The sequence below is a fragment of the Chelonia mydas genome, chromosome 12 (genome assembly GCF_015237465.2).
Source record: "Chelonia mydas isolate rCheMyd1 chromosome 12, rCheMyd1.pri.v2, whole genome shotgun sequence".
In the NCBI taxonomy this organism is placed as follows: domain Eukaryota; kingdom Metazoa; phylum Chordata; order Testudines; family Cheloniidae; genus Chelonia; species Chelonia mydas.
Window position 1 is genome coordinate 41310393 of NC_051252.2, and position 27413 is coordinate 41337805.

At 46.8% G+C, this 27413-nt stretch overlaps 1 protein-coding gene and 1 long non-coding RNA gene across 6 annotated transcripts in view; both read left to right on the top strand.

Moving 5' to 3' along the window:
* Nucleotides 1–27413, top strand: part of ZFHX3 (zinc finger homeobox 3) — a 285820-nt gene that overhangs the window by 79273 nt on the left and 179134 nt on the right. For 4 of the 5 annotated variants that reach the window (XM_043526091.1, XM_043526090.1, XM_043526089.1 and 1 more), the window contains exons 2-3: nucleotides 12199–14954; nucleotides 19053–19549. In XM_043526091.1, the coding sequence (XP_043382026.1) occupies nucleotides 12245–14954; nucleotides 19053–19549 (3207 nt within the window). In that variant the 5' untranslated portion in view covers nucleotides 12199–12244. The remainder of the gene's footprint in view (nucleotides 1–12198; nucleotides 14955–19052; nucleotides 19550–27413) is intronic. The other variant, XM_043526092.1, reaches the window with a different exon arrangement.
* On the top strand, nucleotides 5047–10780 carry LOC122462534. The gene is made up of 3 exons (XR_006285129.1): nucleotides 5047–5452; nucleotides 6526–6580; nucleotides 10570–10780. It is a non-coding gene; the product is annotated as an uncharacterized LOC122462534 (long non-coding RNA).

The window sequence follows — 27413 nt, forward strand, 5'->3', positions numbered from 1 at the left end:
ATGGAAGCTTCCCCAGTCAGGGAGTACAGCAGGCTGGGTCATGAAAAGGGAACACTGCAGCAGGATGGCAGGGCTCTTCTGTTCGCCATCCTGTCAAAGGGTGTTGGAACCCTGCAGGGTAGCTGGCTTGATTCCTACTCACTCAGCAGGGCTCGTGTGGCTTGCTATTCACCCTGCCATGACTGTCTCTGGCCACCTGGAACCACAGTCTTGGACAGAGGTCTCTGCAGGGAAACTCTAGGAGCAGCCAAATGTAAGAAGAATGCATAGGCTGAGATTTGTTTTTGTTGTTGCTTTGTAAATTAATGCAAACCTCGAAAAGGGAGTAAATAAAGGCTAGTAGTGTGTGTAGATGCTGTCCGGAATTGGGCAGGAATACCTCGTGCTAACAGACACATAGGATGCAGCATTGGCATTATGGTCATTTAACTGTTTGATCAGTTACTTCCTATGGTACTTATCTGTTGCCTTCTCTCACGAAGAGTGTGGGGAAGATAATTTGCCCTGTGAAATTAGTTTCTCCTTATTGAAATGTTGGGCTGCAGTGATTAAAAAATGCTGTTTTTGTTTTCTCATTAGGAAGCACATAATAAGAATCCCAGAGAACTAACCCTCTGAAATGTTGCTGGAAACCCCTATCAAGAACCACTCTGCAAGCGACACACACACTTCATTGCTATGCCTAGATTTTTACACACAAACACCATTTTTATTCTATTATTCCAAGGCACGTTGCAAACTCCTCAGATTCCTCTTAATGAGAATATCTGCCAGCCTCTCTGGCACCTCAGTGAGGAGGGAAGAGCTGAGCTCTGTCTCTCACGTTTATGATATAAGAAAAAACCCATCTGGTGAAGCTGGGAGTTGAAAGAGCAAAGAACCATGGAGGACATCTCTAAATGCTGTTGCCTAGCTCAAACTTTGGCTCTGTGCTGCACCATTCCTTTGAGCTGATGCTTTGGGAATTAGGCAAGAGCTCTCTATTCTAGAAAGTCATTTTCCATGTATTTGTTTAATAAGATCTGCTGTATAAATGTTCTAAAGTGACGTGTCCATGCAACCTTAATTTTACCCCCTTGTGCATCCATCCTGTGCATTGGATAAGGCAGGAGTCCTATGGGAAGCAACAGTATGCGTTCAGATAACTACAGATTTGTGCTCTAAGGGTCCGAGTTAAGCCTGCATGGGCAACCTACATTCTGGAAAAAAGAAAAGGAGGACTTGCGGCACCTTAGAGACTAACGCATTTATTTGAGCATAAGCTTTCGTGAGCTACAGCTCACTTCATCGGATGCCCGATGCATCCAATCGGGCATCCGATGAAGTGAGCTGTAGTTCACGAAAGCTTATGCTCAAATAAATGCGTTAGTCTCTAAGGTGCCACAAGTCCTCCTTTTCTTTTTGCGAATACAGACTAACACGACTGCTACTCTGAAACCTACATTCTGGAGTTTCTTAATTTTTAAGTGCTTGGCTTTGCAATCTAACTGTTTTGAACATAGCCTTTTCTGCATATAATTCCCTATGCTTTTAAAAAGGAAAAGGTTAAAAAATATGGGCATGCATAATGCATCCACAGTAGCATAGGAACTGTGACCTTTCAATATTGTGTTACTCGCCTCTGCTGCTTGAGCTAGAAGGCAGAATGGTTACAGAACTGGCAGCAGGGGAAAGGTGGTGTCCCAGCAGGGCATGGGTTGCTGGGGCTGGGTGTTGGGTTTAGGGGATAGTTGGGAGGAGTCTGGCCTGGCTCTCTTCCCTTTCCTTCCCTGCTGCAGCTTACCTGGCATCTCTCCGCTTACAATGCAGTGTCCACAGCAAGCGGCGGCAGGGGCCCAATCTAAGAATATTTATTTGGTTGTTATTTTGGCAGGGTGCCACATCTTTCCAAAGGTTTGCTGGTGACAAAGGGGAATTGGGGATTTTTAACCATTCACCTCAGCAAAACATGAACAGCATTTCCTGGGACCAAAAAAAGGCACTTCTCTGGCCCAAGGACTTTCCACATGCTAACTTCAAAGGTGTGCTGCAAACAGTAGAGGTGTTTAGAGCTCCTCAAAAAAAGTTGCAATAATTTTTGGGTAATGTAAGTATTAAGCAACCTAAATATAGGGTTTGCTTCCAGCTTTCCCTATAATTAACAGATTTCACACTCTTTATTATAGATGGCTGTGCTGTGTATTCTGGGTACTGTGGAAAGCTGATAATTTTGCAAACCAATATTTCCCATCATCTACTTTACCTGGTATGGAACAGCATTCAGCTTTATCTAGTTAACCTACATGGAAATCTGTGACTGTCTGATACATGAGGTCAGTGTTCTTAATGGGCAGTGCGGGGTTTTGGTATCCCTGTAACAAAGCACACATGGTGCCGAGCGGTGTGTGAATGTGAACCTGTATTTCCCCTCCCTCGAGGGCACCCACTTGCAGGCTCCTAGCTGTTACTTCTGGGCAGAGGACCACATCTCGCTCCCTCCTGACAAGGGATTTTAAGGCTGCGCAGCTGTCTGCCTACACTGCTATCCTCAGCAAGCCAGACTGCTGCCCGCACTTTGCTTTCTCTCTGAGGGCTATGATCAGTGTTAGCACACAGCTCTTTCTAAGCAAGCACATTTATTCTAAAGGTAACAGCAATACAGAGCAAACATATTAAAACAATAAAATAACCTATACGCATGCTAAAAAAAAAGTGGTTCCAGCCTAGGGCTCTGATAGATGTTAGTCTGTCAAAACCCACAACTGGCTTTTCCCCGTGGTTACAGGTTCATCCATGTTCGATCCGGAATGAGAACGAAGGCCCCGAGACAGTTTAAGCTTGAGCTGTTTATCCAAATGGCTTTTCTTTGTCTGTTGGTCTCAGGAGAATCCGGTTTGAACCAGAATACCTGGTGCTCCATAGGAGGTAGTACCTCTCTGGAGGTGTTATAACCTGAGCGATTTGCCTTGATCATCCCCTACTGTTTTCACTTCCTGGAGGAGCTGTGGTAACCTTCCCCCCGTTGAATGCACATAGTCTGTAGCCCACATTGATACAAAAACCATTCATACACTTAATACAACATGGTTGCCCAGAGGGATTGCCGGAAGTTGCCCTATCTGTCACAGGTATGTGGAAAGGGTCAATGCTCCAGAGTCTCCACACCTGCACTCCCAAGATTTGCTGGGGCCATGATAGTTGGTTTCTTTGTGTGTGTGTGTGTCTGTCTGTCTGTCTGTCTCTCTCTCTCCCCCCCCCCCCCCCCCAGTAGATTTCCAATTAGTAGGAGAATCAAGCTATGAATACAGCCAATCCTAGGGGGCTAGACTGCTCTGTGGAGGAGCTGCTTCTGGGTCATCCTCAGGAGGCCCCTCTTGTGCTTTGGGATTGGCGTATTTACACAAATGAGAAAATAGAGGGTGTTCCCTTTTGGCCTCTCTGCAAAAGAGGCTGGAAAAGAGCCAGCTATGGGGGAAGAAGGATGGGTCTGGGAGGGGCTGAGTAGACTGTGTCATCCCTAAGTAGTCCTGATAACCAGAGGGCCTTGTCTGAGATCTTGCCCTTCCCTAACAACCCCAGCTTCTAGTAACTGAAGTTGAAGCTAGACAAATTCAGACTGGAAATAGTGTCAATTTTAATGGTGAGAGCCATTAGAACAGTTCCCCAAGGGGCATGGTGCATTCTCCATCACTGACCATTTTAAAATCAAGATTGGATTTTTTTTGTGAAAGATCTGTTCCAGGAATTATTGCAGGGCAGGTCTCTGGCCTGTGTTACACATGTGGTCAGACTAGATGATTACAACGGTCCCTTCTGGCCTTGGAATCTGTGAATCTAGGAATAAGCTCAGTCAGCTGAATAGATGTCATAAAAACTAATTCCAGTGTCGGCACTCCACTAACGTATATACTGGACCACTTATCTTGCTCCATCCTCCTTACCATGCATTTCAGCAAGCCACCTTGGAAAGACGAGACAGAATAAGCTTCTTTGCAGTTCCAAAGTTCCCCTACTTTGGGATCACTGAGGTCCAGCTGCCCACTGGGTGTTTAAGGCAGGATACTAATGTAGGAGATCATGCGGTATGCACTTACACTATTGATTCCTACGGTGTCTGTTGCCAGAAGGGCTAGGTGCATATTTACAAAGTTAAAGCCTTTCTTATATAACTTCCCACAATAGGGAACTCTCGAGCTGCTGCTGCCTGCAGAAATGTTTACCAGGAATCATGTCCTCACTGAAACCAAGGCTCACACCTAACCCAGTGAATGTCACTTGGGGCCCTGCTGCCGGCTGGCCTGTGGCTGGGGCAAGCTGTGAAGGAGCAGGCCTTCTGTTAGTTGAGCTCTTTCCTCTCCAGAACGCTGACCTGGGCAGTCTGCAGCTGGGCCGGGCTGCACCTCAAGGTGTCTGCCAGGGTCATGGCCAGCAGTGGCAAGTGTCTGCCTGTCTCTCACCCGATGTTGCTCCCCCTTTTTGCAGAGGGAACAGTTTTTCGCTGTCTCTCCTTTTGTTTTCCTACTTTCTCATCCCTTCCAGTCTTGGTTTACTGCCAAACAGTCTCTTGTGAAAGGGCCGCCTAATTAACCCTGTGCTAATTAACAATTTAAAATTACACAGCACGGCTGTTCATATTTAATTCTCGGGAAGCTTGGGCAACAGCAGGAACCCTCTCCTCCCTCCCGCTTTCCATTCTCTGCCTTTCATGACTGCGGCAGCCTCAGCCCTTTAAGGGGTAAGGAAGTAGGCTGTTTAGACCAGAGCCTGCCCCCAGAGGTCAGCTGTTGCTGAAGCACAGTGAAGGAAGCTGGCTTTATACCAGCTGCTAGCACTGGAAATATTGGAACAGGGATCACTGAGGGTGGGGTAAGGGTGGTGGGGGAGTGAATGCTGTATGAGATCACCCAGTGAGAAGCTGGGATTCACTTCACTCATGTTCTGGACAGGCAAATGGCTGCAAAAGGAACTTTTGTGGTTAGTGGAGGCCCTTGGTGAAAGTATTAGGAATATTTGTAGTGTAATTTATTGCTTCACCAACCTGAATGTGGTTTAATCCTGGTAAGAAGACATTGCTGTTCTTGCGGCTGAAGATACTGGCCCATAATTCTTCATCATCTAATCAGCAAATGCGCCCAGGCAGTGTTCTGGGAGGCCTTGAGATGCAGAGATTTAAAAGGGAAAATGTAGGGACTGGAGAAGGATTAGACTAAAGGGTTATGGCTGACCGAGCTGAGTGACAAAAGCCTGAAGGATAGTTGTGGGGTTTGTGTAACTCAGATGAGGAGAAGAGGCTAGAGGAGGGATTGAACAGGAAGTGTTTCTTTCTGCTCACTATGCAGTATGTGGAAGCACAGGTGGTCTTTGGGTTCTCACACTGTTCTCTTTCTCTAACTAAAGATCACTGACTGTATGGGAACCCATGTTTACAGACAGAGTGCTGATCGACTTGACGAGTTGACTTCTGCCTCCTTAAGTAAGAGCGACCTTTCATTATTGACTGGCTGATAAACAGTAAAGAAGAAGAGAGAGAATTGTAAGAGGATGAGGAAATGTACAAAACATGCTTGTGCAGGAGGGCTCAGGCAATTCTCTTACTTCTTATTGCCCCTGTTCCTGGTCAGTCGGGATGGGAAATATTAGGTCTAGGTTTAGAGGAAGACCCAAGGCACTAATACTGAACTAGTGTGTCAATCACCCCATTTAGAATCTAGTTTGCTTTAAACATGCAAATCATGGAAAGTGCTGAAATCTGCCATTCGTATATGAATGGGAATGATCAGCTGTCTGTATGTCTTCTTTCTTGGCCCCATCCCAGGAAAGTAGGTCTGTTCTTGGGGCTGAAAGGAATGGGCAAGAAAGCTCCCAGTCACAGAGCAGAGAGGACAGAAACCTGTCCAGGGGCTAATGGAAGTAGTGCATTCAGGGCATTCTGGCTCAGGAGTTTCTCACTAGCAGCCTTCCGAGATTCAGAAAATCAAAGACAAAAGCAAGGAGATTCTTAAAGCAGCATCTCCTGAGCCAGTTAACTGGCTGAGTGGGGGAGGGTTGTTAGAGCAACACAGAGGCAGAAAAGCCCACCAATTAATTGGTAAATGCTTGCAGGTTTCTCTGGCCTGGCCCGGCTTGGAGAGGAGATTGGCTTGCCTGTCAATAAACAAGTCCCCAGTGCCGCATCAAAGCCGCGGTCCTTTATCAATCGCGGCCTCCTCTTCCCGCATGTTTCTGTAACTTACCAAGCATTTACGACATTGATTTTACAATCAGGCTGTTAACCCTCCCACCCCATTGGCCCTGCTAACCTTTTTGGCCCGAACTGTCAATCAGGCATCTTCCAGCCAATCAGATGTATTCCCAGAAATAGTCTAGAATTTTGAGCGGCCCTATTTCTTGGCTTTAAATATTTCTTGAGAAGCCAATTGCATTTTCTTATTTTAGTTCTGTCCCTATTACTTTGACTCTTGTTTAACAAAGTAATACTGTGTTAATGGGAATGAACACTTGCTTGTGTGTGTGTTGAGGGTTACAAACAGAATGAATCTTTTACAGACTGACTTTTTCCAAGAAGTTGATTCCCAAGAGAATATTGACGATGGCTTTCCAGGTACCTCTGTTGGGAGACTTTGGGATGGTTTAGAGTCTTGCTTTTTTTCACCTGTCGGAGAGCCTTGGGGAGCGTAAGTGATCAAACTGCTAGCCAGAGGCAGACAAAAAGACGGAACTCCCAAACAGGGTCCAGGAACAGCACCCTGAAAAGAGTCCCAGCAGGTGGGATGTGAGAGAATTGGCTTCTCACTTGGAGAGTCTTATCAGCTTTCTTGCTAGCTTACTGCTTGCAAATTTAGTCCTGGACAGAGCATCACAGAAATTATACATTTTATCCATGGGATTCGTGTGAATGGGGCAGACTGAGGGGATAACTCAGAAGAAAGTGTAGTGCATGCATGTGTGTGCATATGTATATTGTGACAGGGGCAGGCCAGATGGCTACAGGAGAGTGTTAGAAGGCAGATATTAGTCCCAGATTAAGCAGGTCCGTTTTCCCTGGATAAGGTAACAGGGGCAGTTCCAGAACAAGAAGGAACTTGCTGGAACAAATTCAGGCAGGCAGGCTAATTAGGACACCTGGAGCCAATTAAGAAGCTGCTAGAATCAATTAGGGCAGGCTGGCTAATAGGGCACCTGAGTTTAAAAAGGAGTTCACTTCTGTTTGTGGCATGCGTGCGAGGAGCTGGGAGCAAGAGGCACTAGGAGCTGAGAGTGAGAAGGCGTACTGCTGGAGAACTGAGGAGTACAAGCATTATCAGACACCAGGAGGAAGATCCTGTGGTGAGGATAAAGAAGATGTTGGGAGGAGGCCATGGGGAAGTAGCCTAGGGAGTTGTAGCTATCGCACAGCTGTTCCAGGAGGCACTCTAGACAGCTGCAGTCCACAGGGCCCTGGGCTGGAACCCGGAGTAAAGGGCGGGCCCGGGTTCCCCCCAAACCTCCCAACTCCTGGTCAGACACGGGAGGAGTTGACCTGGACTGTGGATTCCATCAGAGGGGAACGTCTCTGGGCTGTTCCCCGACCCACATGGTGGATCAGCAGAGACTGCGGGAATTGTTCTCCTTCCTTTTTCCCGTGCTGGCCAGTGATGAGGGTAGCTGAGTGAATGGCAGGTTTCAGCCACTAGCAAAAGTGGCCAAACTGAGGGCTGCTGTGATTCTCCGAGACAAGCAAATCCACCAATAAGCGCAGGACCCACCAAGGCAGAGGAGGAACTTTGTCACAATATGTAATGAGAGAGGTGGAAGTGATAATATATTGAAGGAGGAAGAGAACTATCTAGGGAGAGGGAAATACACAATGAGAGAGAAGGGAAAGAAAAAATAGCATAGATGGCAAATTAGGAAAATATCCACCATGATCCATTATAGGAAAAAAAAAATAAATGTGGGTGAAGAGCGAAGTCAGGAAAAAAGAGCAGGTATAGCAAATTTGCCAAGTGACACATTCCCTCAAGTAACTTTGCTATAGTCAAGTAATTTATTCAACAACCACTTTTTGTGGGATTCAGCCAGCTCTGTAGCTGGTGAGACGCTTCTTGGCAAACATTCAAGTCGGTGAAATTTGTCAAATTGCACATGTAGCTAATATTTTTTTTTCTCCTATGTCACCAACCCCCATAAGTAACATGTAAAAATTTATTAAATGAAAAGTTCATTTGTTATGTATTTCAGGGTGGTACAATTAAATACAGTGCATGGTCAACAGGGCCGAATTGGTGAAGGGGGTAGTTTTTTCTTTTTTACGGTATTCCTTTAAATTTCAGGGCATACAGCTTTGGAAGAATGTAGCAACGCAGGTGTCTTTCACCATAGCTACTAGGTTCAATCCTTGGGTCAGATACATTTATAAACTCTGATCATGATAGTTAGCAGTTAATAAAGCCTTTTACATTTTCAAAACATATAATTAAAAAATTACAGATTAGTTGTATTGAAAGAGCCCCAAAGTTGGTGGTGGACAGCTAATTCTATTGGAGTTTGTAAAGTAACAGGGCTGCAAAAAAGGCAAGTGCAATGTTGGCTTGTATGTACAAAAGCATCATCTCTATGGATCCTTGAGGTGACGATTCCTCTCTGCTGGTCTGGAGTGGTGTGACCAAACCTGACGTATTGTTCGGTTTTTGGCACCTCAGAAGAAGAAAGTTACAGATTAAATGGAGGGAGTTCAGAGAATAGCAACCAAAATGACCAGGGAGCTGTAAGAAATGATTAGTGGGGAAAGGTTATTTTAAAAATTATGTAGGTATAAATGCAATACTTAGATTGACTCAAGGAGGCATAATTAAGACTAAAGTATAAAATTAAGAAATGGAAAGCTTAGGCTGAATATCGCAGGAATTCCTGATGAAGATGTATTAGGGTTTGAAATAATCTCTCAGGGAAAGTCAGGGAAACCCAATACTTGGGACATTCACAACTAGCCTGGACAGTTAAGTAGCATTGCAGGAATAATCGCTGCATTGGTTTAAACATGTTCTAGATGACTGCCGAGGTTTTTGAGTTCTGGTTTCTGTGCTCATTGTGGTAATGAGGTGCTTAGCAATGACTTCTGTATGTCCGTTGCGGTTGCACCAGAGCTGTACAGAGAAGAATTACTGCCTCCTCCATCTATGTGGCGATGCCTTTGTGTACATAACCAAAACCAGCGTGTCATGAGTTGTTGCAAGCTCCTGCTGTTTGGCCGTCCGTTGTTAGTTGTTGGTGGCTGTTTGCGTTGTGGTCGTGCCTAGTGGCTCTGATCCAGGACCAGGGCCTTGTGCTAGGCACTGTGTGTATATATATGTACCAAAAAGATGTCTTATAAGCCCTTTGGGGCACAGTGCAAGAGACCACCAGTGGATGCAGCAGTTTGTGGGAACACGAGGTAATAATGAAACAGGATTAATGTTGTACGCAGCAGCCACTGGACACCAGCTGCATTGCTATCTTCAGGTGTTTGTAGATATTGTGTCATAGGTGGGTTTCAAGGAAAGTCAGAGGATAACATCTGCTACTGTGGGTTTTTACAGGGAGCGTCTCCCATGAATAAGTGGCACTATGGGGGAGAGCACCAAGATGCTTGTTGGAAAATTTGTCAAATTGGTAATTGTGGCTGGCAGCTTTGGCCCAGGGATTGGGGTTGATGGCTCAGTAGCATATAAAATGAAAAGTAGGAAGGGGGATAGTCCATGAAGGACCTTAAATATCCAGCCAAGTACTTTGTTTGGTATAATGGGGAATGGGGCCGGTGCCAGGATGCAAAGGGGTGTAGTAGGGTAACATGGCTGAAATGACAAGCCAGGAAGGTGACTTCTCTAGCAGCATTTTGAATAGATTTGCTGGTATTTATTAAGAACAGCAAAGAGATGGTTGTAACAGTAAAGACATGAGATACTGCGGGCTTGGATGAGTTTTACAGATAGAGGAAAAAGCTGACCATTAGAGCTGTTAAGCAGGAAGAAGTGGTAGGATTTACACAGCTTGAATATGTGGGCCTAGAGAGAGGAGGAGAGATTATGGGCCTGAGTGATGAGGAGGATGGTGGCAGTGGTGACTGACAGGAGTTGGGACGGGCAGGTCATGTAGTTTTGGCCATGTAGAATTGAGTTGCTAGCTGGACATCCACAAGGGATGTCTGACAGGAAGAGATTTTAGCTCGGACAGGAGACTTGTCCGAAGTAGCAAGGTAAATCTGAGTCATAATGTAAGGATGATCGTTAAAGCCATGTTTTTGAACGAGAGTTGGGTATAGATAGAAGGGGCTAATAACAGAGCCCGGGGGACCTCTAGTGAACCCTGGAGTAGGTGTGACAAAATTCTGGGCAGGGGCATTGTAGGATGACCCTAGGACTCATTATGCACGTGCAGATACACTTCCAGCACACCCAGAGCTCTGTAACGTTGAATGGCTTCAAACGGAGCCATGGTGGGGTGAAGGGATTGTAAGACTTGCTCAGAGCTAGCATAGCTAACTCTTGTGAAATGCTGCAATGCTTTGTGCGAGGCGCAGTGTTTGGCTCTTCTCCTGAGACACAATGTGTGTGTCCTTTCCTTTGTTTACAGCCTTACATCTGAGTTGCCCATAGCTGGGTTTGCCATGTTGAGATTAGACTTCTGCCAGTTTCGGAAGGACAGTTGACATGAACTTGAGGGAAAAGTTGGGACCAGCCATCACTTTCACTTCTGCTGGCTCTTTTGACCGATTTTCAGTTCGTCACAGTTCTCAGTCCAAGCTGATAGGAATACATTTTGTAAAGAAGTATAAATCAGACATCCAAAGGTATTGCATCTGCCCTGTCCTTCATCAAGCGTGTGTGTGTTTTAAATCAATCCATTTGTCTGGGGAAAAGATGTTGTGTACCATCTTCCAGTCCCGTCTGTTGCTCTTTGTCCCATCATTTACTGTTCGCATGGTCTAGAGGTCATTTAGTCTTTCCATTATTCCTTTTCTTATAATGCAAGAACAAGGCTGTCCAATGAAATTAGAAGGTAATATGTTTAAAGCAATAAAGGGAAATAATGCATGATTAACCTGTAGAACTCACTGCCACAGAATATCACTGAGATCAAGATCCTAATAGGATTCAAAAAGGATTAGACACCTACAGCTGATGAGGACATCTAGTTATATTAGACAGTAGAAAAAAAATGGGAGCGGTGTAAACTCGCATGCTTCAGGGCATAAACCAACCATTTAACATGAGGGTTGGAAAGAAACTTTACCCATTAGCAGGTTGTGTACTATGGGGTTTCTTGCTTCCTTTGAAGCATCTGATACTGGCTCCTGACACAGGATACTGGTTAAAATGGACCCTTGATTTGATCTCGTTTGGCAGTTTCTACGTTCTTAAAGAATTTCATATCCTCTCTGCTATGTGTTTGGCTGAATTGGCCTAGATATCCAAGTAGTTAAATTCCTGTGAGTACGGTGTCCCGTGAGTTTGAGAGCCTTGGGAGTTGGTCCAGGTCTTGGTGGTCCATGGCAAAGATGATGTGTGAAGGGTACAGCAATGTCCTCTCTGTTACCAGGACTTTTAATGGAGGAATGTGTCCTGAAGTGGCAGAATCCAAGTTCAGGAGTCACTTGCTCTGCACGTGTGTACTGGGTTAATTCCCCCGATAGTGAAGGGAGTGGGAGGGCCTCTGTGGCACATTCTCCATAGAGGTTTAGTATTGCAGCTGTTACTTACATTACTTCATGGTAGCTTCTTAATTCTGTTTCCACTCCAAAGGCTTTTCTAATTTAAATTGCATCATTTTTAAAAAGATCCTAAGCTCCTTAGAGATACAGTGCAGTTACTAGTCTTCGGTGGGGTCACTGCACCCTGGCCACGCCTCGCGCCTCAGTCTGACTCTTACTTTCTCTACCTCCATCACTGAGTAGCAAAAGAGGGGCAAGTCCACCTTTTCCTCCTCCAGTGAGGAACTGGTTTTAGTGCTCTTTGAGCCCCCACACGGTTGTTCTCCCTGGCTTCAGTCCCTTTGCATTATCCTCATTGCCTTGGGTTAGGTCTTGCATTTCAGGAGCTTATTAGTGGGGCGCCATCTCCCCTCCAGGGCTTTGGATGCTCTAGGATGAAATGGACTGTGTGCATTATAGTGACTGTGCTGTGTGGAAATGCGGTGTGTGCCTTCTCTAACTTATTCGCCTTTCTCTTTCTTTCTGTCTCCCCCCTCTCTTTTTGCCTTTAGGTCCAAGCCGTAGTGGGTGCAATGAAAGCTCCATGCAGGCCTTACCATGGAAGGCTGTGACTCGCCTGTCATCTCTGGGAAGGACAATGGGTGTGGCATCCCTCAGCACCAGCAATGGACTGAACTCAACAGCACCCACCTCCCTGACAAACCCAGTAGCATGGAGCAGTCCACAACCGAAAACCACGGGGCCCTAGACAGCCTGAGGGTCCCCTTTAATGAGTGCATTCCAGACAGCATCAACTCAGCTGGCCCCAACACTGAGTCCACTAGCAAAGAGGTCAGCTGCAACGAATGCTTGGCCTCCTTTGCCAGTTTACAGACCTATATGGAGCACCATTGCCCCAGTGCCCGCCCACCTCTTCCACTGCGGGAGGAAAGTGGGAGTGATACCAGTGAGGAGGGGGACGAGGAGAGTGATGTGGAGAACCTTGCTGGAGAAATAGTCTACCAGCCAGATGGCTCCGCGTATATTGTTGAAAGCGTCAGCCAGTTGATCCAAAGTGGGGGAGCCAGTGGCAGTGGGGCTCTCCCTTCATTCGTTGTGAACTCTCTACCCAATGCTGGGGGCAAACCAGGAGAACCCTCCTCTGCTGCACCCGTGTATCCACAGATCATTAATACTTTCCACATAGCCTCATCCTTCGGGAAATGGTTTGAGGGCTCAGACCAGTCCTTCCCGAATACCTCAGCCCTGACGGGCATCAGCCCCGTCTTGCACAGCTTCCGCGTTTTTGATGTGCGACACAAAAGCAACAAGGATTACCTGAACAGCGACGGTTCTGCCAAAAGCTCCTGTGTATCCAAAGATGTTCCCAACAATGTGGACCTGTCCAAATTTGATGGCTTTGTGCTCTATGGGAAGAGGAAGCCCATACTGATGTGTTTCTTGTGCAAGCTCTCCTTTGGGTATGTCCGCTCATTTGTGACCCATGCAGTGCATGACCATCGAATGACTCTGAGTGAGGAGGAGCGGAAAATTCTTAGCAATAAGAACATCTCCGCTATCATCCAAGGGATAGGCAAAGACAAGGAACCCCTTGTAAGTTTTCTGGAACCAAAAAACAAAAACTTTCAACACCCTTTAGTTTCCGCAGCTAACCTCATAGGCCCTGGACACAGCTTTTATGGTAAATTCAGTGGCATTCGAATGGAAGGGGAAGAGGCTCTCCAGGCTGGCACTGCCAGTGGAGCAGAGCAGCCACCATCAGGCATCTTGGCGCCTGGTGCCCTCTTGAACCTTGGTGGGCTGACCAGCTCGGCTCTGAAAACCCCAATTACCTCAGTTCCCCTGGGCCCGCTGGCTTCCAGTCCTACCAAATCCTCAGAGGGAAAAGACCCTGGGGCAGCAGACAGCGAGAAGCAAGAAATGGGTGACCAGGATAGCCTCTCGGAAAAAGCAGAACCAGCTGAGGATGTGGAGGAGGATGAAGAAGAGGAAGATGTGGAGGAGGAGGAGGAAGAGGAGGAGGAGGAGGAAGACGACGACGACGACGACGATGAGGGTTGCAAAGGACTGTTTCCAAGCGAGTTGGAGGATGAATTGGAAGATAGGCCCCATGAAGAGTCTGGGGCTGTGGCAGGTAGCAGCAGCAAAAAGGACCCTGCTCTCTCAAACCAAAGCATTTCTAACTCTCCCTTAATGCCTAACGTGCTCCAGACCCTGTCAAGGGGCACAGCTTCTTCTATTTCTAATTCTGCTTCTTCCTTTGTCTTTGATGGTGCAAACAGGAGGAGTCGTTTAAGCTTTAACAATGAGGGCGGTGGAGCCAGCGTGGCAGAGGGCAGCAGGAGGTTGGACTTCATTGATGAAAGTGCCAATAAAGACAATGCCACAGCACCAGAACCAAATGAGAGTGCAGAGGGCGAGGATGGGAGCTACATCTCCCATCACCAGCACGCTGGTCCCCTCTGTGAGCTTGGGGGTGGGGAGTGCCCCTCGGGGAGTGGTGTGGAGTGCCCAAAGTGTGACACGGTCCTGGGCTCCTCACGATCACTAGGTGGCCACATGACCATGATGCATTCTCGCAACTCGTGTAAGACACTCAAGTGTCCCAAGTGCAATTGGCACTATAAATACCAGCAGACACTTGAGGCACACATGAAGGAGAAGCACCCCGAGCCAGGTGGCTCATGTGTGTACTGCAAGAGTGGGCAGCCACACCCCCGGTTGGCACGGGGCGAGAGCTACACTTGTGGTTACAAGCCTTTTCGTTGTGAGGTCTGTAACTACTCCACTACTACCAAAGGCAACCTCAGTATTCATATGCAGTCCGACAAGCATCTCAACAACATGCAAACCCTGCAGAATGGAGGGGGAGAGCAAGTCTTCAGTCACACGGCTGGGGCAGCGGCGGCAGCTGCGGCCGCGGCAGCAGCTGCAGCAGCAAACATTGGTAGCACCTGTGGGGCCCCCTCACCCACCAAACCAAAAACCAAACCCACCTGGCGGTGTGAGGTGTGTGACTACGAAACCAACGTAGCTAGGAACCTTCGCATTCACATGACCAGTGAGAAGCATATGCACAATATGATGCTGCTTCAGCAGAATATGACCCAAATCCAGCACAGCCGGCATTTGGGCCTTGGCAGCCTGCCCTCCCCAGCCGAGGCCGAGCTGTACCAGTACTACCTGGCACAAAACATGAGTCTACCCAGCCTGAAGATGGACAGCACTTCCTCCGACGCCCAGTTCGTGATGGGTGGATACCAGCTTGATCCCACCAACCCTATGGCAACTATGGCTCCATCTCTAGGTGAGGTTGAAGTGTTTCCCTGTTTTTGCTGCTGTCATTTCTGTGCGGGGGGGAGAGGGATTTTCTTTTTGCCGTAAGGCCCTGTGGGTGGATGAGGTGCTGTCCATCCCAGTCTGTTTTCCCCAATCCTATTCTGAAATATCTGTAGCACTCCATGCAATACATACATAGTTCGGTGAATCACAAAAGGGATAGAGACTCTTCTCCGTTCTCACCCTAATTTTTTCTCATCTTCAGAAATTCTTGGCACTCTCCTGTGTTCCTATGTATTTCTTGTGAACTTCAGGAAACTCTGTGGATGAATTGAATAGTGAAGCCACTGAGAGAGGATGCAATGGGTGAACATCGCTGATTGGATTGTTAAGGGTTCTCCAGTACCCGCAACAAGGGTACCTTATATTCCCTCCTGAGTTTGGAGAGTGTGAAGCATACTGTTGAAGGAGGGTGTTTAATGAGAAAGCGGGAGGTCAGGTGCTTGGCAGTTACATTGTATTAGTGAGGATAGATGTTGGTTATGGGGATATGGATCTGGAGAAGTGAAATGTATTGATAATTGGTAGGTCAGGATAAACGTGATTGACAGTTGTGATAGGTGCTTATAGAGTGAGTGATATTTGCTTGGTGAAGGGGAGTAGGGACGGTTGCAGTGGATGCTGGTTTGAGATCTCAAACTCAAAGCTTGACCACCGAGAGTTGTTAGGATAGGAAGGGTTGGACAAAGGTTGGCTGGTGTAGGGAAGGGAGGTGATCTCTTTATTTTGAAGGGGGTTTGTCGTCCACACAGCATGTTCTCTGAACAGGCATATTAACAGTACTTTATTACCTGAAAACAAGACTTTATTATACATGCATGCATGTTGACATCACAATTGGTGCTGTAGAAGACGTCAATAAAGACACAGTCCCTGCCCCAAGGAATTTACTATCTAAGAATGAAGTTAGAATTTGGAATGATGGGCTAAATCTATTCTTGGAAGTCTGATATGCTGCTATAGTCAGTTAAAGGACACAACTGTATCTTCACCTACCCGAATCCTTGCTGTAGTCCACACGGTGTGCATACATCTGTGTGTATTTGAGCTTCCTATTGCCAATCCAATATGAAACAGTGAAGCATAATAGAACTCTACCAGATCAGCTCTGGCAAGGGTCTGTAGCATCTACCAGCTGAAATAAACCTTTCTCTGTACCCCAGTTCACTATAACCACAATTATTTGACACTGCTTTCAGAAATTACATATACAAGGAGAGCACCTACATTCCTCTGACCTGACCTCTTTTTCCTGAACTCCGTCATTTGTAATCTTATTCATCCATTGAGACTGAACAGGCTAGCTTGGTCTAAGACCGTGACTCCTAAGGCACTATGTTTTGGGTGCCCAAGACTCCAGCATCTTTTTCCTATACTCCTGTAGCAACATAACTCGTTGCCGCACAGGGGGGCTTGATGATCTTAAATTTTTGAAAGATCTGTTTGTTTGAGAGGGGGAAAGAACACAGAACATTGAAAAGGAAAACTGAGGAATGGAAGGCACTACAAACAAAAGTAACTACAATTTTCTTCCACATATCTGTTGTCCCAACTTGCCTCCTTGAGGAAGGTGGCAATGGTTTTGTCTTTGCTGTGACTTTTTTTTAACCATTCTGGGTTGCCAGTAGAAAGAATTTCTACTCTTTCATAATGTAGCTTGTTGACATTGTCAACTTTATGGGGAGCCAACATGTTTAGGGTTTCCTGAGACATACCCCTGTCAAAGTCCCCAGCGCTGCCTACCTTAAGCTGTAGGGAAATGCTCCTGAGAGGAAGTGGAGTAACGTACTGGTGTCTTACTCTTGAGTGACTCCAGCTGAATAAAAGCATCTTGAATGTGTCTAAGCTCGTTCGGAAAGCGATTTGTGACTTGTGTGCTTTATGGCATTAGGAATCATGGCTACAAATCTTGAGCTAGGAGTTGTGGGGCAGAGTCCCTGCCCTTGCCAATAAGCCCTGGACACAATTCTAGCTGTTAGGATAAATCTTTTACTTTGGGTCTATTAGAGTGGCTTTGTTCTGCATGGATGCCTTTTAAGCCCTTCCCCCTCACTTCCTTAGTCATCTGTCCCTTTTTTATTTGCTGCATATAAACATATTCATTGTTTTGGCAGGTAGGAGGTGCTTTGCCCTTTTTTGCCATTGAATCCCAGACCTGCCTGTGGCTTGTAGGTTTGAGTAGAACATGAGCTATTCTGGGGACTCCATTTCCATTCAGCATTCCTCATTGTGGATGCGGTTGGGATGGACTAGCTCAGAAGAGAGGGGCTAGGTTGCATGTCAGGAAAAATGGCCTGACTGGGGACGGCGGAGGTAGGCTGTGGAAAAGTCTCCCAAGGGAAGTAGAGAAAGCCTTGTTGTTTGGGGCACTAAAAATGAGTGGACTGTGCACTAGCAAGTGTCCTTGGGTGCACAATACTGCCCTGGCAGGAGAGGGAGTAGATGATCAGACAGTACAGTGGTGGGGATGAAAAAGGCACCTAGACAGAGGAAAGGCCCCTAATCCATGCGAGCCCTGGCACGTGGAAAGGAGTGCGTGTGCAAGCAAGCTGGACTTTTCCCTGTTTAGCCTTTTCTCCTATCTCTGTGTGTGCTCATGGGCATGGGACTCCTGCTCCAGTTACCTGTGCCTTGCAACCAGACTGAAGTAAAGGCTTCATTGCTCTTCCCTGACTAGAGACGTAACCATCATCATGGCCGTGCATCTCTGCAGGGAAGAGAGGCAACACACACACTGCACTGGAGGCTAACCTCAACCATCCAGAAGCACTTGCCTTAGAAAAGGTTTGTGCAGATTTCTGGATTCTGCTCAGGTCGCACACCTGCTCAGCAAATTCAGACAGCTCCCGATCCTGGCTGTTCCTCAGCAAATGACTGAAAGCATAGAAAGGAAAACCATTAAGGAATAAAATCTCCCTTTTTTGATTAGCTATAGACTTGAAGGCTTAAATAACCCCTTAAACCGAGCTGGGATGCAGTCAGGCTTAATTGTTGAAGGGGAAAAAAATCAAACCAAAACTAGCTGAAGTGTGGGGGGAGGAAAGATAAGCAGAGCTCCCCCATGGAGGCTGGTGGTTGGGCTGTTTGCTTCGGCATGAGATCCCGGGTAATGGAGAGGAGTCTTCCCTCCTTCCACATCCTCAAGCCTTTCTAACCATATAAATAAGAGGTTGCTGTATTAATTTACTATAAGTGAATGGAGGTCAGCTCTTGGTTTAGCTGGGTCAGTGATAATTTGAAGAGCGGGGATATGACAGAGCGAGAGAGAAAGCATGCTTCCTGCTGACTTTTTCCCTGACACACATACGCATACTTGTACTTCCCCAGTTATTAGCTGTTGTCCTTTCCTCGGCCATAAGATCTCCCCCTAGCCAGGACTTTCCTTGAGCGTATCTACCATTCTGAATGTTTGTTTCAGACAAGTGCTGAGGCTTACTGCTGAGAGCATGGCACTTTTAGGGAGCTGCAGCTGTCTAGTTGGTGCTGCTGCAACATAACTTCCTAATCACACTGCTGTGCGTCATGGCCAAAGAGTCTCTTATTCAGCAGGGGTTGGGTTTGGATGTCCTATGCGTGACCTTTCTTGTCTCTTCCTTGTGTCCTTGCCTGCCTGAAGAGAAAGGTTTAATTCCTCAGAGGTAACCACATAGGTGGTAGAGCCAGCAAGTGGGAGAGTGTCATATAGTTTTTCACAGAGCAGCACAGTGAAGACTTTACCCCTCCTAAAATCTGTTGGGATTCACATTTATTTTCTCTCTGGCTGGCGAGGACCTGCTGTGCTCCTGGCCCAGTAGTCAGCAGGTCCTGGGCTGGGCAAGAAGGGACTGTTGTCCTCCGGACCCAATGGCTGTAGAACCAGACAGCTGACACTTTTGTGCCTGGCATACCAGCAGTGCACAGGCATGGGCAAGGGGTGAGAAATTCTGCTGTGTTTTGCTTCTGACCCAGGACCTGGTGGGCATATTATGGGGGCATGCCAGGGGAGTGAATGTTCTGCTCTGCTTCTGTCATGGGAGGTACAGGATCCAGCTTTTCTGACTTGTATTTTTCTCTCTCCTTTCTGCAGTGGGTGGAGAGATCCCCCTGGACATGCGGCTGGGGGGCGGGCAGCTGGTGTCCGAGGAGTTAATGAACCTGGGTGAGAGTTTCACACAAACAAACGACCCATCACTGAAGCTCTTCCAGTGTGCTGTGTGCAACAAGTTCACTACAGACAACCTGGACATGCTGGGGCTGCACATGAGCGTGGAGCGCAGCCTCCCGGAGGACGAGTGGAAGGCCGTGATGGGGGACTCGTACCAGTGCAAGCTGTGCCGTTACAACACGCAGCTCAAGGCAAACTTCCAGCTCCACTGCAAAACGGATAAGCACGTGCAGAAGTACCAGCTCGTAGCGCACATCAAGGAGGGTGGCAAGGCCAACGAGTGGAGGCTGAAATGTGTGGCCATCGGGAACCCCGTGCATCTGAAGTGCAATGCCTGTGACTACTACACCAACAGTCTGGAGAAGCTGCGTCTGCACACAGTCAACTCCAGGCACGAGGCCAGCCTGAAGCTGTACAAGGTGAGGCTTGATTGCTCTTTTGTCTTCCTTGTGGGGGACCCAACTGTCAGTTCTGAGCTACCGTGAGAGTGGGATTTTAAACCCATTCAGTCTAGCACCGCCGCAGGGCTTGGCCCCAGACTCACTGGGATCACACGCCTGCTCAGCTTGCACTTTGCTAGCAACTCTTTTGGGCTCCGAAAGCCTTAGGCCAAGCTTTTCAAAAGCGATAGTGGCTGTTGGGGCCCAACTTGAGGTGCCTTAGAGGGGCTGAGCACCTGTCCTCTGAAAATTAGATCCCTTTAAGATGTGTCACATTGCACATCCAAAATCATCGGTCCTGTCTGAAAATTGCATTCCAACAAGCTGTTTCTCACTGCTAATCTCGGAAGAGATTCTGCTAGCTAGGGTTTGCCTTATGTCAGGTTGCTCATCCTTGCCAAAAACTTTCAGAAAGCTAGTCCCATCCAAGCAGGAACTCCAGGTAGTGTGCTCATGCGAGCATGGAGAATGTATGTGGGCAGTGTCAAAGAAGTGGGCAGTGCCCTGTTTCTTTTGTGCTGTGTATGGGAGTGCCGGGGACGTGTTGTTGAACGGCTGCTTGAGCCTGCTGGAAAGGAGCGAGAACAAATTCTATTGCTGTGTATATGTAGCTGACTGAAGGCATGGTCAAACTGACAGCTTCCCTCGGACGATATGTCACAGCCTTTCCTTACCACTCGCCTTCCACGTTACACGTTGCTCCATGACTCTGTCTTGGTTTTTGTCTTTTTTTTCCTCTTGCCTCCAATTTTGTCCCTTCTGTACCCATCTTTTCCTCTCCTGCCCCATTTCTCTGCCCCCCCACCCCCCCGAACCCTGTAGGCTATAACCCAAGGGGAGCTCCGGATACAGTAAATAGTCCTTTCACTCGCGCAGCAGAATTGCTCCAGACGTTTTTATTGATTTTCACTGGACTTAAAGCTTCACCTTTTTCTCTAATCATCCCATAATGGCTTTAGTATGAACAATCAGGTACAAATCGCCATAAATCTAAGCAGCCTCACTTCGCATACCTTCTACTCACTTACACATGCTCTGTCTCTCACTGTCTTCCCATTTTGCTCAATTTTGTATAGTCTGTCTTTTCTCCTTTCCTTCCCTCTCCCTGTAGCCCTAAAGGGATCTACAATTTTGGATTAGACTAGGCGGTCTTGTTTTGTACCCCATTTCTCTCATTTCCTAACCCTGCCGTGCCTCTTTGCTGTCTGTGTAACTCTCCCGTATCAGGTGAGTTCAAAACTTTGCATCTCTCCCTGTGTCAGTCCCCCACACTAAGGAGGAAATGTGTGGTTTTTAACATAGGGAGTTGTTCCAGGAAATGAATTGCGCCAGCAATTTCAGGAGGAGAGGGGAAAGTGATAGGAGGGCAGAACAGTTTAGCCTAGGCTAGAACAGCTGGAGACTCAGCTAGTATTAAGAGGGAAATACTGTTAAACCTGAGGAAGCTCCTAGTGCTGGAGGCCCAGCGGATGTGACCGGGCTTCTCTGAACATCACTATTGGTGTCACTGGAACTAGTGAGGCATGGCACAGCTTCGCTCTGAAGATGACTAAGTTCACTCTTATTTCTCTGCTTTCAAAGTATCCTATTTTAGTAAAGTCAAAGAAACTGGGATATGTACGAGAGGAAATTTGGGATGAAAGTGGGAGCAGGAGAGCTCTCACAGGGGCTAGGAGAGGACATCTGAATAGAGCAGTCTGTCTTCAGAATTAAAACTCATGTACCAAGCAAGCATCATGATTTCAACTTATAATAGTCTTTAGATTTGATTTTTTTGTTGTCTGGGGACAAGACAGTGGTGACAGGCTGCAAAAATTCTTGGTTCAAACCCTCTGGCTCTGTTGTGCTCCCTGGTGAGAAAGCAGATTGAGGGCACTGGCTTTCTCCTTCCCTCCTTGTTTCCTGCCGAAACAGGAAAATGATACATGGTGCGGGGACCGGTTTTCTAAAGCAATATATTGGAGGCTTGTGAAATGCCTTCCCCAGACAGGCGAAGGAATTCATTCATTCTCAGGGACACTCGGTAGTTTCAGCCCTGAGCACTTAGTCATGATTTTAAAATCTCGTTTGTCTTTGAGATGAGAGTTCCAGTGAAACATCCAAGCTAGAGAGAGCAGGAACTACCTTGGTATCAAAATACTGAGCACGAGCATCTACCAGTTTAGCATGGGTATAAATGTCTGCTAGTGTAGTCACACATTCCATGAAATGCTTGTATGGAATTCATTGCATGGGTACCCCAACCACTTTCATTGTAAATCCATATAAGTCATGTTGCTCTTCTTACTTAGTTACCATTGTGCTATCCAATGAAAGGAGAGATTCCCAGAGAGTCTTAGCCCAGCACATTGACGGATTCGGTGTTCGTTGTCATGGAAGAACTTGGCTGTAGATAGACAGAGTTGCTCACTGAGGTCCTCAGCTCAGAGTTTCCACTCTTTCGTGTGGTTTTAGTGCCATGGAGCTTCGATAGCTGACGGGTGAAGTGGGAGTGGGGGCAGTTCATGGACCAGTTTCTCTTCTCTTCTCTCAGCCCTTGGTGTGGTCTGCAGTAAATTGAGATTGATTGGATGTTATTTTTCCTCTTGCTAATGTAATCCATTAGCCTGGCACATGCATAATCAGTTTAGAGCACAGTTAACTGGATGTAATCGAGTTCTTCCCTGTCTGCTGGAGAAAATCCTCTCCAGATGCTGCCTGGGTGAGAGAGTGCACGAAGCTTCTCGCGCACAATCCTCCTCATGCTGCCTCTTTGCCGTTTCCCTTTTAAATCACGTTGTTGGCCACTTGGGTTGCCCAAGAGCCACTTCAGCAGCAAGTGGCGGAGCTGGAAAATGTGATCCTGAGACCTCGTTAGTCAGCAGCATAACGAGCCTGTGAGACCTCCCCTGCCATGTGTCCGGTGCTTTCTGGTGAGGGTGAAGTGAGAGACTGCTTGGAATTTTAAAACCGTTTCCAGTATTTCAGGATGTCTTAAGCCCAGACCCCTCTTATGCAGCATTGGTTTATAAGGGGGAGGGTTCTTTGGGGGGGGCGGTTTGTGTTGGAGTTTCTCACACTGACGAACACGGAGAGATCTGACACACAGCTTCTGTCTCTCCCCACTGCTTGTGCTCTCATGTCCTCGGTCAGTATTACCCAGAAAGTGCCATTAGTATCATAAATACTTGTTTCGACGCTAAGTGGAATGAGGTGGACGTGCTGGTTCAGGAGATGAATAGGATATGAAATATTTCAATTCTAGTTGAGGCAGTGTGGTCTAGAGGAAAAGCATGGGGCTAGCAGCCAGGAGACTGGGGTTCCATTCTAGGGTCAGCCACTGACTTGCTCCGTTAGCTTGGGCAGATCCCTTCCTATCTCTGTAACATGGGAACGATAATACTCCTTTTTCTTCAGTGCTTTGAGATTTACAGATGAAAAGGGCAGAGTATTTCTGATCTTGAGACAGTATGCAGACAGAGAAACTTTTTAACCTGTAAATCACAAACCAAGTTCCAATTCAGACTAGGTTAGCAACAGTTATTCAGATTTGGCTTTCCTGTGAAATGTAGGGAGGAAGGTATCTCATGTGGCAACGGGAGATGCATTCCCTGATTCATGAGATAATGCCATTTTATCCAGGGCAAGTGGGGCATTTGGGGACAGCTAGAAAGGGTACTGGAGATCTTGGGGAGGCCTTGGTGAATAGATGAACTAGGTTTACAGAGAGAGGGGTGTTCTAAACTGCCATCTGACAGCATTTTGTGTCACAAGGACAGAGCCCAAAGCCTGGACACCAGTTGTCCATCCCAGCTCCTACTTGGTTTCCCATTTGTTATGCTTCTTTGCAGGAGTCATGTGGAGGAAGGGCAGGGCAGGTTTGAGGTACTCTCCAAAGGTAATTATTTGGAGAAACCTCATTTGCTTTTTTTGGATTTTCTCCTTTGTAGAGGTTCTGTGGAGGTTTTGTGGCCTCCCCCTTATGCTTGTTTGAGGAGTTTTTAATCTGATGAAAACCAAATTCCTTCAACTCTGTTAATTAGCATATCTGCTCTACGGTATCACTGGACAGGTAGCTGGGATAATAGTGGGAAGGGTATGGGATAGAAGGCTGTAAAACTCTACCATTTAAAAGGAACTCTCTGGCTTCCCCTTACTCTTTGCCTGCTTCTTCCCTACTGAAACAAAGCAATGTTGTTTATGCATCACCTTGTTTCTCTGTGATCCCTACAGATGTTCAAGCTCTTGCCTAAGACAGCCAAGCTAATGTACTGTCCCTGAAGTGCAGCCCCTAGAAGGGAAGCATGGAGATGGCTTAATACCAGTGCACTGCACCATGTGACAGCCGCTGGCTTGTTACAGCTTGTTTTTCGGTCAATGTTTTTTCCATGAAAAGTCTGTTACCGCAAGCAGGTAGGTGGGGACCCATCCAACTCCTTACACTGAGATTCCAGCACGGGCCCCACCACCCGCTCTGCGGATACCACGGCTCTGCTCATTAGGTTGGTGCTGGCTCAGAGGGAAGATGCCTGCCAGCCGAATCACTGTCACCACGCCTTGTTGCCCCCAGGTATTTTTTTGAGGTCTCTCAGTCAAGTGCTGATGTCTAGACAAATACTTGTTGCTTTTAAGATCAGTGTTTTTATCCCAGGGTGCAGACCAGAGAAGTGGGAATTTGTCTACTTAGGGAAATGTTGTGCACGTTTCCTTAGCCCAGACTAAGCTTCTGAACCAAAATGGGTCTTGGGACTGGACTAAGCTTCAAAATCTAGAACAAGCTTCTGAGCTACACTAAATTCAGAGCTGGACCAACCTGCTCATGAACTATCACAAGCTCCCGTGTTAGAATGGGCTTCTTGCCAAGGGCATGGTCCTGCCTGCTCTGAGCTCCCAGTAGTCCAAGCCCAGAGGAAGAGTTGAGCTGATGGGCCCTGTGGCCCACCTGAGAAGTGTGGGTGTTATGCCATCGGGTCTTGCAGCACTCCCGCTACGCAGTGTCTATATCAGGGACCAAATCTCTTCCAACATGGGTACATCTATACAGGTTTCAGGGTATGGGATTGCATCTCCTACTAATGCTTCCAGATCTGGGCATGGAGTTGCTTCAGGATGCTTAAGTGCAGTCTCATAATATTTTCTCTCTTTTCAGACCTTTTTCTTGGGATGAGGATGTTTTACCCATTAGCCTTATTTATTGGGCATAAACCCCATGCGAAGTCCAGTTTTGGATCAAAGTGATTGAATAGCTTTGAATGCAGACCGTTATTTATTAGATCTTATTCCCTCTTCTGCCCAGTTCTCAAAATAAGCTTCACAGTCCACTTTTGCTCTTGCCCCAAAAATACCTTGTAAATGTTTGTTTAATATCATCATGGCACTATATGGCCTCAGGCATCTTTTGCAGAATTTGAAATGTCTCATCTTGCTAGGCAAGGGCATCGTGACAGTATTTCGGTTTTGGAATGGTGTCTGTAGCTTCTCGGATGACTCTGATTCTGGCTGTCCCAGATGTTTCTTTGTCATCTGGGAGAGCACTGAGTGCATCAGATCGAGTACTCTGTCACAGTCCATAACCAAAGCGCCACCAGATCCTGCCAGAACAACAGATGCAAAACCTGCAGACATATCCCCGATGATTTGATTGGGGATTGGTCCTGCTTTGAGCAGGGGGTTGGACTAGATGACCTCCTGAGGTCCCTTCCAACCCTGATCTTCTATGATTCTATGATCTCCACTGCTACAATGATCAGCACTCCCCATGACGCACCTTTCAAGATCCATGGTCCTACACATGCCTAGCACAATGGGGGGGTACCTCATCCAGTGCATTAAATGCCCCAATAACTCTGTGGGTGAAACCAGACAATCACTATGCTCTCAAATGAACTTACACAGGAAAATGATAAAAGACAAAAGCACCCTATCTCCGGTGGGTGAACGTTTCACAAAGTGACCTTTCTGTATCTGACCTGCCAGTCCTCATCCTCAGAGGGAACCTGCACAGCACTTTCAAAAGATGAGCCTGGGAGCTTAAATTCAGAAATTTGCTGGACACTAAAAATCATGGTCTGAACAGACACTGGATTTATGGCTTATTACAACCATCTGTAACCCACTAAGCCCCCCCCCCCCTTTTTTTTTTAAATTCGATGACTACACGGGTGTTAATGGGCCCCTTCATCTTGGATGGTCACTTAGAACGTGTGCTAACTACTTATGCTAAACTATCTGTTCAACCTTGTATGTAGCTGTGACACTCTGAGAACCATTCCCAGATGTGAAGAAGAGCTCCGTGTGTCTAGGCAGCCTGTCTCTCCCACGAACAGAAGTTGGTCCAATAACAGATATTATCTCGCCCACCTTGTCTCTCGAATATCCTGGGACTGCCGCGGCTGTAATTACTGCATAACAGTATACAATGGTCAGCCAGGAAGATAAGTGACTTCTATCTCCTGTCTTGTAGAACTTGTCTTAAGGCATGTCACCTCTGGGTGACCTGCCTTTAACTGCAAGGACTTCAGAGCACGTGGGCATGCACACACATACTCCTCCTTACATATTATCCCCATGTAGGTTTCACATAGATTGTGATGACCAGGGTTTCAGTGGAAACCTTACATGATGCTCTTTGGTGAACTAGAATGTAAATATCAGAGCCAGGGGGCCCTGCAATCCTTATGCATCTTTTCATCCTCTGCCAGCTGGCATCAAGAGGTCCTTGGGTCACACATTCTCCTCCACCTGACTCAGAATGGTGTCTCTCTGTGGGTAACAAATACTGTAGCTTCTCCCCCAAGTCTAAATAAAACTCCACCAACACATTTTCCCCTAAGTAAAACATCCCTGCATCTCTCTGCATTCAAGGAAGAAGGGATAAACCAACCCTGCAATGAACATGCTGCAGTTGGATTCTGCTTTGCTTTCTCCCCTTGGGACTCATTAAGGAATTTTAATACAGGTAACATATATTATCCATTTAACTGTTTCAGAAATCTAACCCTGGGGCCTTCACACTTCCTGTGCCAGCCTGCTCCACCACATTACCCTTGCAGTAAAGTAGATTTTTGCATTTAATGTTGTAATACAAAAATGCCTTAACATAGGACCAGCAACCATGTTCTGTATGTTTGCCCCTTAGGAGGCGTTGGGACCGAATGAATTTAGAGTGCAAAACCACTTGTAAAATACTTCATTTATTCAAAAATTCAAGTCAAACCCTTTTTTTGGACACATCTTGTCCCTACTTTTACAATATTGTGATATGTCCTGACCCATATTCAGCCAACGTCCTCGGGAGGCAAATTTGGTTTGCATAGTGATGAAACTGAAAAAGCACTGAAGACCAAATAGACTCCCAAGGCAACCGGAGTGAGCAACCCAAGTCAAAGGGTTGGGAATGTTGGGGAAGAGCAGCCTCCCAACCCTTCTGTCTACTTGTTAAAGTAAAATTCAAACTCCAAATTGTCAAAAAAAGATTTTAGAATTCAGTCCAAAATGTCAAAATGCCTTCTGTCTTTGATCCTAATCATAGGAAAGGTGGAAGAAGTTCTCATTGCCTCAGTCACCAGGTGTGAACAATCCTGTCGGCTTGGTTTCTCTGTCACTGAAGGGGGGAGGGGAGAAAGAGCAGGAGGGTTTAAGGGATTCTTTCCTAGCTGCCCCAGGCTTTGGTTGTTATCTCCACAATTAGGGATTGTAAATTGTGACCAGAGGACAACCCGAGCCCTGTACAGCACTGCACAATGCCCATGCTCATCCAAATTCACTCGTCATTATTTCTCAGAGTAAGCGGAGAACAGATCTGAGTGTTTTGTTGAAACTCTACAAAGTATTGCCTGCTCACCCTACCGTGCCCCACCTGTCC